The sequence below is a fragment of the Neofelis nebulosa genome, chromosome X (assembly GCF_028018385.1).
Source record: "Neofelis nebulosa isolate mNeoNeb1 chromosome X, mNeoNeb1.pri, whole genome shotgun sequence".
Classification (NCBI taxonomy): domain Eukaryota; kingdom Metazoa; phylum Chordata; class Mammalia; order Carnivora; family Felidae; genus Neofelis; species Neofelis nebulosa.
Genome location: NC_080800.1, coordinates 112229063 through 112238674, shown reverse-complemented (window position 1 = coordinate 112238674; position 9612 = coordinate 112229063). Strand labels below are relative to the sequence as shown.

The 9612-nt window shown below is 47.7% G+C and overlaps 1 protein-coding gene across 1 annotated transcript; it reads left to right on the top strand.

Annotated features, from left to right (window-relative positions):
- The first annotated feature begins 246 nt into the window (after positions 1-246).
- Positions 247-8692, top strand: LOC131502255 (integrator complex subunit 6-like). The gene is made up of 5 exons (XM_058712935.1): positions 247-384; positions 5422-5602; positions 7246-7368; positions 7935-8029; positions 8411-8692. Exons 2-5 carry the CDS (start codon positions 5425-5427, stop codon positions 8414-8416), a joined length of 402 nt encoding a protein of 133 aa, XP_058568918.1. The 5' UTR covers positions 247-384; positions 5422-5424; the 3' UTR covers positions 8417-8692.
- The last annotated feature ends 920 nt before the right edge of the window (positions 8693-9612 follow it).

Genomic DNA, 9612 nt, shown 5'->3' with positions numbered 1-9612 from the left:
GTCTGTCTGTAGGGGGCGCCTGGCACATGCTAGCGGGGCGTGGGGGGTGGAAAGACGTGCTTCGTGGCGCTGGGGGGCTGGCACAGCAGGCTCCTGGGGGCCCGAGGCTTCTCCAGCACCCGGCTCTGCGCCGAGGAGTTGCAGGCCCGCTGCCCTGCAGCGCGCCTGCAGCATCTGGGGTCTGCAGCTTGGCTTACACCCCCTGGGAAAGTAATAATGTATCAGTCCTCTGGCCACACACGTGCCTGTGCACACCACTCCCAGAATCCTTTAGAGGGCGCATTTCCAGCAACTCCCAGAGGGCCCATTTCTAGAAAGTTCCACGTGAGAGGCACCACAGCCTCACTGCCATCGTGCGGGTTACTGCCAGGCTCCGGGAACAAGGTCAGGATTTTCACACTCGGAGCGCGGATTCTTTTCCCTGGGAGCTCTCCCTGAACTCGGGAGGCGTGTCTCCCTTAGGTGCGGTATCTTGCTGGGTGATCTACCCCAGCTCCGTGGAAACAGTTCCTTGGCTTCTGGTCTCAGCCCGGGGGTGGGCGGCGTCTCCCTGGGCAGCGGGTGTCGGCCAGTTTGGTGGTCAGAGAGACAGAGTTCCGCGACGGGCGTTCCTCGTGGAACCGTCTCAGTGCTGGGGAGGGGACTCTCGTCCGGGGGCTTATCTCAGTCGTGAGCGGGGCTGGGGGTGTTTCCTGGCAGTCCACCCGAGCCGTGCGAGGGCAGCGTTTCCTCGGCGCGTTGCCTCAGCCCCTAGATTCCTGCCCACGAGGGCCACTGCCTCAGCCTGTGGGAGCCTCTCCTCGGGGCTTGGCTCAGCCTGAGGGGGCACTTTTCCCTGGGTGCTCTGTCGCAGCCACGATGGCGGTGGGCTTTGCTCGGGTCGGGCGGGTCCCCGGGCGGGGGGGGGGGGACGCTTAGTCCTGGGGAGGCTTTCATGGGTGCTGTGTCACAGCCAGTGGGGGTGCTGTCCCTCGGGTGTTTAAGACTGGAGTGAAAGTCGCCCTCGGGGGCTCTGTGTGAGCCGTCGGGGAGACAACTTGACGTTGGGTCTTTTCTCAGCGCTGGCGGCTTGGGCTCTTTCTTGGTGCTCCCTCTGCTGCCATCGGGGGAGCTGAGACTGTTGTTGGAAAGGTCCATCTGTGCACGGAAGGGGGACTCCGCCTTGAGTGCTCCGCCTCAGCCCTGGCCGAGGAGGTGTCCCTTCTGCAGTGGGGGGACTAGGCCCCGGCTGCCGTCTCAGCCGTGGCTGCGGAGCAGTGTGGGGCTCTGTCTCAGCCTTTGGGGGGAGGTCTTCGTTGGGTGCGCGAAGGCACTCTGCGGGGAGTTGTTCTTCCATGGATGCTGTGTTGCAGCCTTGGGCACAGTAATTTTCCTTGAATTCTGGATCTAGTCTTGGGGGAGTTTCATCCCACTTTTTAACTATCACCTGGGGCATCAAGCTGGGGACCTGGGTCCACAGTGTATGAGAGTTGGTTATGTTACATACTCACAAACACTTGGTGTGCAGGCAGTCTTGAATCTCAGCCACCCTGCTGGGTGTGCAGGGGCCTCTCTTTAAGTCTAAATGTGCATTTTGTGCTGATTAGAGGTTGACTAGCCATTCGTGTGTGTGTTTTACGAGGTGCCTTTCCAGGTCTTTTAGCCACATTTCATTGAAATATTTGTGTTTTGCTAAATTGATTTGTAGCCCTACATATATTTCTATTTCTGTGCATATTTAAATATATCATTCTGAGTATCTTCTGCAGATCTGTTTTGCTTTGTCACCATCTCAATAGTGTCATTTTGATGAACAGATATTCTCAGTTCGATTAAGTGTATTGAACAATCTCTTCTTTCTGGTCAGTGCTTTTATTTTTTCAAAACCTTTCCTACTCTAAAGCCATGAAGGTAACGTCCTAAGTTTTGTCCCAGATTTCCTATTCATCTGATATCAATGTGGTGTGGATGGAACTGAGGTCAGAGAGGAGGCGCATTTCCCTGCAGGGACTGGGTGGACTTACCGAAGGGACCACAGTGGTTCATGGGCCCCAGTGTCAGCCATCTAGCAGCTGTTATTTCCGGATTGATTTCTAGACTCTCTAGGGTCTTGCACGGGTGTATCCGCCCACCCTTGCCCCAGTGCCACGTGCTTGCCATGCTCCTCCTTTCCAGGAAGTCTGCTGGCTGGCGTCTTACCTCTTCCAACCTTCTTTCTCTGAAAGATTGTCTCAGCCCTTCCACTGTTTACTAGCAGCTCACTAATTTCCCCAAAAGGAACAAGATGGAGTTTTGAAATTTGAAATAGAAAGTTATTTACATTTAAATATGATTGCAATAGTTATTCCTGGCAGAAATGACAATAATGACTTAATGAGTCTTGCAATCCATAAAAAAAATGTATTTCTCTCCATTGCCTTGAGGCCTGAAACATCTCTCAGTGGTGTTTTTGTGTTACGTATAGTTCTGTGGGACACCTGTCATTAGGTTTACTCCCTGGGTTTTGATGTTGTTGACACTGTTTGCAATGGTATTTTAATTTTCTTTTTCTAAATATTTTGGTTATTACAGAGAAGTAGATGTGGTTTTTGATTCTTCCTCCTGAATACAATAAATTGGCTGTTGTTCACATATCAACTCTAATTGTATCCTTTTGGATATTCCATGTACAGAAAAATGTCATCTGTGAATGACAGTTTTGCTTTTACCTTTCCACAATTTATACTTGTAATATTTTCTTGGCACTGCTGCAGTTTTTATGACCTCCATATATTTTTGAATAGATAGTAGACGTCCTTGTCTGGTTTACAAACTTAGGTAGAAAATGTTTGGTATATCGCCATTAAGTATTATGTCTGCTATAGGATTTTGGGGGGTGAATACTCTCTATTAGGTTAAGGAAACTGCCTTCTATTCTCAGTTGCTGATAATTTTTAAGCATCAGTAGCTTTTGAACTTGGAAACATCTATAAAATTAATAATGGAAACTTTCCTTGTTTTTTTTTTCTAAATACAATTGGACTGATCAAATTTTAAACCAATGTTGCCTTCATGAAATACACTACATCATAACATGATGCATATCTTTTATTTTTGTTTGCTAATCTTTTGTTTAGAATTTTTATATGTGTTTTCAGGAAAGGAATCTTGGCCAGTAGTTTTCCTTTCTTCTATGTCCTTGTTAGATGTTGGTGTCAGGTTTATACTTGCATCATAAAATGAGGTGGGAACTGGTCCAAGAGTTTATGTAACACTGATATTATTTCCCCCTAAATTCTTGGAGTACTCATCAGGGAAGCCTTCTGGATAGGAAGTTTTTGTTTATTTTTAATTTTTTAATTTTTTAAATTTTTTAAAATTGGATAGGAGTTTTAAATTGTTAATACTTTTACCAGATACAGGAGTTCTAGATTTTCTCTTTCTTCTTTAGTAAAATTTTGGTAAGCTTTATTTTTCTCTAAGTGTCTCTATTTTATCTCAGCTAATACAATGGAAGGTGCCAGGCAGGAGCCTTGAGAAAGCAAAGGAGGGGTGGTCCCCGGGTTGGCCTGGAATCAGGTTTGAGAACAGATCAGCTCCCTGTGCTGCTCAACCCTCATATGGTCACTTTACTCCAGGCCCTGACTGTGAACATTTTGAGTTCAAATGCAATCAAAGGTTTATATTCAAAGTTAAATGCAGTTAACATCTTGCAGTTCGAGTGGTACTAAAGTAGTTTTCAGGGGATGACAGTTCTCAGGGAAAGGGATTCACACTCACCAGCATCACAAGAGATCTGCTGATAAACAAGCATGTCAATGGCAGGGTGACAGATGTAGTCAAGGTGATGGAAGTCGTGCTCAGCAGTCTGACACGCTCTTCCCTAGTCACTCCTGTTCCTGGATTTCTTGTGACTGTGGTCCAATGCAGTGCGTGAGGCCTCACAGCAGGGATTTCGGTGACCTTAAGTTCTTGTTCTGGCCACTCTTGATGTGGCCACCCCCGCCTCATCTCAACACTTTATTCTTTTTTAATTTTTTAATGTTTTTATTTATTTTTTAGACAGAGAGAGACAGAGCAGGAGCAGGGGAGGGGCAGAGAGAGAGAGAGGGAGATGCAGAATCCGAAGCAGGCTCCAGGCTCGGAGCTGTTGGCACGGAGCCTGATGCGGGGCTCGAACCCACCAACTGCGAGATCATGACCTGAGTTGAAGTCGGACGCTCAAACGACTGAGCCACCCAGGCGCCCCTCAACACTTTTATAAGATGGTCTGTTCCGAGCAAAGGGGTTTTCATGACCAGACGAAACTGAAGGCTGCATGCTAGCAACCCCTGGAGAAGGCATCAGTACTACCAAACCCTCCCACTGCTCCTGGGACTCTCTGGGCTCCAGATCCCTTCTGACTCCACATCTTCTCTTCCTTACCTTGGCCCTGAGTTTTTGCCACAATTATAGCTCTGTGAAATACTGAATAAATTAGTACGAGTAGAGCATTTAGCAGAGTAGAGCATTTAGCTGGCTGGTATGAAATGCTCCATGAAAATAATTCTCCCCTTTTGTACTTCTCCTTAATGGGAACTGTCAATGATTCAGAAAAGGAATTTGTCCCCAGTTCATTCCAATATGATGGGGCAATTTTGGGGGTTACCCTTAAATGAGAAGACCTTTCAGCTAGTCTGTCATACCAATATGTGCCAATTGATCTATGAACAATATTGAGAAGTGCCCATCACAGGGCTCCTAGATGGACACATTGGACTCTGTGCCATTGGACACGCGTGGATTAAAGATTTCCACCTCCTGTCCCCTCACCCTCGACGAGGGGCATTCTGTAAAGACTCGGCCAATATCGATAATGTTGTATTTAAATCAAAATGGAAAGGAAACTGAATTATTTCCCCTGAAAGGGTTGACACAGAATGTTATTTACTTTGTCAGCGAGGTAATCATGTATTTATTTAATTCTGGCTGAGGGGTTCGCATCCTGCAAGTGAGCTGATTCATCGTGTACAATGTTTGCCTTTGGACTACGCTTGTAGGATAGCTTCCTCCCAAGCTTCCTCCATTTTCTCCCTAGAGGGATGGAAAAGAGGCTGGGGCTCCTGAGAACGGAGTGTTTGTGGGGGCATGATAAACCTTGGCCTTTGAGAAAACTCACATTAATGATGGAGAGGCATGTTGTATACACATATGTACAATGCAGCTTCAGCATGGTTGCATTTTTTAAGTTTATTTGTTTATTTTGATAGAGAGAGAGAGAGAGAGAGAGAGAGAGAGAGAGAGAACCAGCGGGGGAGGGGCAGAGAGAATGAGAGGGAGAAACCCGAGCAGCCCTGACTCAGGGCTCTGTCCCACGAACCGTGAGATCATGACCTGAGCTGATATCAAGGGTCTGAGCCACCCATGCATCCTAGTTTGGTTGCATTTTTGTCATTAATGGGCTATGTTTCTGATGCTTCTCAGGAAATGATGACCGATAAAGCAGAGGAGTCTGCTGTTGGGCCCGAGAACCAAATGAAATGTCGTGGAGAACCCATGACTTCTCCTCTGTGTAAGAGAAGACTGACCATGGCAATGCTGTCAGTGATGCCGGAAGGAGAGGGAGCATCCGAGGCCGGGGGCTCAGCCGTGTGTTTGGAAGATGGTGAGGATGCCTGTCCCCCACCCCCTTCCTGACCTGCCCCAGTGCAGCCTGGCCTCTGGCTCCTCCCTGCCAGGGAGCAGTTCCCTCAAGGTCACAGGCTTTGGGTGACGCTGCCCTTAATTTCTCATCCACATTAGGCACAGGTGTTCCCGCTCTCCTTCATGGAAACCTTCCTGGATTCCCAAGCTCCGCACTCAACTGGTTTCTTTCTCCTTATTGAATATTCCTTTTCTTTCATTCTTTTTTGAGTCTTCTGGCTCTCCTCTTAATATTGTACTCCTTCCTGGATCCCACCATCGGGATGTCCCTCTACCCACCTCCTCCTCACTCAGCAGGTCGCTGCACTAGCTTCTGACCTTACAGCCTGCTCTCCCACTTGACCCTCCTGACCCATCACTGCCCTGCAGCCCGACTGACTCTGTGTGCAAGGAAATCCGATCCTGCCACATCCATCCCGAAACCCGCCACCAACTCCCCCGAGCACTCAGAACACAATTGGAGCTCCCGACGCTGGTCTACACGCTCTGCAGGACCCGGTCTTGCCCTCCTCTCCTGCACGCGTCCTCTGGGTGTCCTCCTTGTTCTCTCTGCCTCTGTCCTTTGCTCCATGGCCCCGGCTCGTCCCCTCCTAGGGCCCTGCACTGGCCCTCACGGCAGCCAGAAGTCCTCCTCATGTGCACAGGCCGCCCTGTCTCCTGCTCCACGGGTCACCTCCTCAGAGGGCCCTGCCCCACCGCGGATCCTGGAGGCACCCCCTCCTGCTCTCTGTCACATCCCTGATGTCTTCCTTCCTAACACGAGTTCAAACTGTATAACTCCCTTTACCCATTTTACACATACTGTCTGACTTCCCCATGAGGATGTAAGTTCCACAAGGGTAGGGATTGTTTCTGTCTGTCACGTTCACTGCCGATCTCCCAGCATTTGGCTCAGTGCCTGGCACAGAGGAGGCTGAGTAAATGAAGGAGAGGTGTCAACATGATGTAGAAAATAATTCATCTTCCGAGACAGAAAAGACAGATGAGGAAGATCATTAACTGACTGGGAGTGTTAGTGATGGAGTGCCAATATCAGGCATGCTGACATCAAGTGGCACGTTCAGCTTTTTACCTTGTAAACGGCATCAAAGGGGCATTAAACCATGAGTACCAGGGCCCTGTGAATGTTTGTTTACTGGTTGTACTGTCTAACTACATTTCTGTATGCATGCAGAGTGCCAAGAATGTAAGAGGCTTCTTTGTTCTGTTATTTTTCCTGAAGTCAAATTTTCAGGTCGGATACATAGATCCGGTGTATCCTCCTGCTATGACCTAAGAACTTGAGAGACTGTGGAGCACGTGGATGTCCATGCGGGGTCGTTGAAATGCCTGCCATTGCAGCTCCGCATTACACTTGGTTTCCAGATGCACCTGTCGTTCACAATATCCACAGCAGGCGAGGGAAAAGTGGTCGATCCCTACTGATAGCTTCTTGTCAAAATCCGTTCGCCCAGAGCCTATGAATATGGCAGGAGATGGTATTCTACACCAACCAATTGGACTCTCTGTCTCGTGACTTAACCCGTCTCAGCAAAGGTGGGCTGAGTCACAAACCTGGTAGTAATGCACTGGCGGGAGGAATCATTACCATCCGTCTCTCTACAGATGATCCCAAGGTCACCGCAGTATCTGTGCTGGAAGAAGGGCTAGGGAAACTGCCAAAAACGATGGAAATCACTGCGGAAATGAAACATCAATTGGAGAAGGAAATTCAAAGATTTGGACAACGTAAGTAGAATAGGAATTTTCATAAGTGAAACCACAGGAAGTCTTTCTCATTCTATGAGTTCAAAGTTTTTTTAAGTTTACTTATTTTGAGAAGGGGGGGCAGAGAGAGGGAGAGAGAGAATCCCACAGCCTCTGCACTGACAGTGCCGGGTTGGATCTCATGAACTGTGGGGTTATGACCTAAGCTGAAATCAAGGGTTGGATAATTAACCGACTAAGCCACCTAGGCGCCCCTCTCATTCTGTGATTTAGACTGGATTCCACAGAGCTCTTACGGCTTATCCTTTCCCAGAATTGGGTTTTCACATAATTTAAGACAGTTCCTCTTTATTGTGACTAAAATGTCTCAGTACTTTGTTCTTTTTTTAATCTCTTAATTGTTTATTATTCATAAGCGTTCCATGGGTAGCTATGTTTTGGTGTCCGGATGTAAGCATGTAAAGCACAAGTACTATGTAACATTCTAGCCCTTGAATGATTGCTGAGGCAGCAGATACACCAAGATTGAGTTCTGCCTCTTCTTTCTACTTTAGAAATACTGACAGTTTTTTTCTAAATATATCCAGAATATGATAGAGTCTTCAAACTGCTTGAAGGAGTGCAAGAACCTCTGGAATTGCGGCAAAAATTTTGTTGCATTTTGCAGGAGGAAGGCAACAAGGTGGGTACAGAGAGAAACTCCAGTATGTTTCACAGCAGGGCCCAGGGAGGTGCTGGGCAAAGGGTGGGGACAGGACTGGCTGGCTTTCTTAAACCCTAACCCTCATTCAGAGTTCATGCTGTCTCTGTAGTTATTTAGATTGATATTATTTGATCTGCCTCATTCTTCCAAGCTCAATAAGACTTCTATTCACAACAGAATTTCAGGTGGGTGTGGACCATCAACCGACACTCTTTGTATTTCCTAGATTGTCTCTTACCATGAGGGTCCATTTTCTATTCCCATGTAGATTGGAAGCTTCTCTTTCTGTTCTTCACAGAGTTTCCATAATTATGGGTTCTTGGATATCTTTTGGCTAGTGACTTGTTTCTTTGTTTTCAGATTTAAAAGACAAGACTTAATAAGCCACCTTGAGACAGTACTAGAAAAATTGGAATCAGACCAAATTCTCAACGAAGATAATCCCACCCCAAATTTATAATCCTACTAGTGAAATGATCAATAACAAACCAGAACAAGATGGCTGCCTTAGAATGGAACCTGATATTGTTGATGCCTCCTCACATGTGTTAGTTAAGACAATTGTCTTCTTGAGGCTAAGAAAAAGAGTTGGAACTTAAATGTTATAAATTTCTGTTATTAAAAGCTGGGCATTTTCCCTAAGTATTTGGTTTGAACAGACGATTTATTGTGTGTGTGTGTGTGTGTGTGTTTGCCTTCCCCCTGAAATGGGGGACCCCATGAAGTCACCAGGTTGCACTGAATCCTACTCCTCAGCGGGTCCCAGGCCTGTAGCTGGCATTCATAACTGTCTTGTCCACTAGCCATTTCTTCTTCGTTTTGCCTGAGAGCTGTCTCAGCCTGAGGGGTCAGTGGGCTCCTCCTGAGGGGATGACTCACACCTTAATTACAGATGGACCTGACCAGTAGATGTCCTCACTGAAGTGAGTTGTTATAACTTCCTTTGACTGGAGTCAGCACCATGAGAGCGCCGGGAGACACCCAAACCTCGCCGACATATTCCTCCTCAGTGTCTTGTGTCGTTGCGAGCCAGTGTCCTTAACACTCGGGTTCCGTCTCCCCACCCTGTGCAGGCGCCCCGTGTTTGCCTGACGGTGGGGAGAGACGAGCATCCAGACTGACCGCCGGGCAGCGTCTGTTTCCATTTCAGTGGAGTCAGGGTAGGGGCTCTGGTGGAAAACAGTCCTCCTTTGGGAAAAGACCTCCAGTACGGGGAAGCCTGAAGCTGTGGGGACAGGAAGCAAAATTTCGCTACTGGATGCGTGGGAGTGAGAGTGAGCGGAGCCCCTCACATTGCCATCCCTTCAGTAAGGAAGACGTGATCACGCCTACGGGGAGGGACAGCTCTCTCTCTTGGCAAATGAGGGAGAGCATGACAGCCTCTAAACTATATTGTCCCAGCCCCTCAAGGTACCGTCTCCAAGTTAGAACCAAAACTGAGGCTTTGAAAGATCATTCTATGATTTTTTTTGAAACTTCTGCTTGGGGATGATGAGGCAGGTCATAACCCTAGTGAATTCGGTGAGCATGTGCCCCGAGAAGCAATATCCTTGTTTCTAAGT

What these genes read in the sequence shown, in the direction of transcription:
- LOC131502255 (XM_058712935.1), top strand. Translation starts at nt 5,425, where the DNA reads ATGATGACCGATAAAGCAGAGGAGTCTGCTGTTGGGCCCGAGAACCAA. An exon ending in AGCCGTGTGTTTGGAAGATG is followed by an intron (nt 5,603 to 7,245) that starts GTGAGGATGCCT and finishes GTCTCTCTACAG; the next exon opens with ATGATCCCAAGGTCACCGCA. An exon ending in AATTCAAAGATTTGGACAAC is followed by an intron (nt 7,369 to 7,934) that starts GTAAGTAGAATA and finishes AAATATATCCAG; the next exon opens with AATATGATAGAGTCTTCAAA.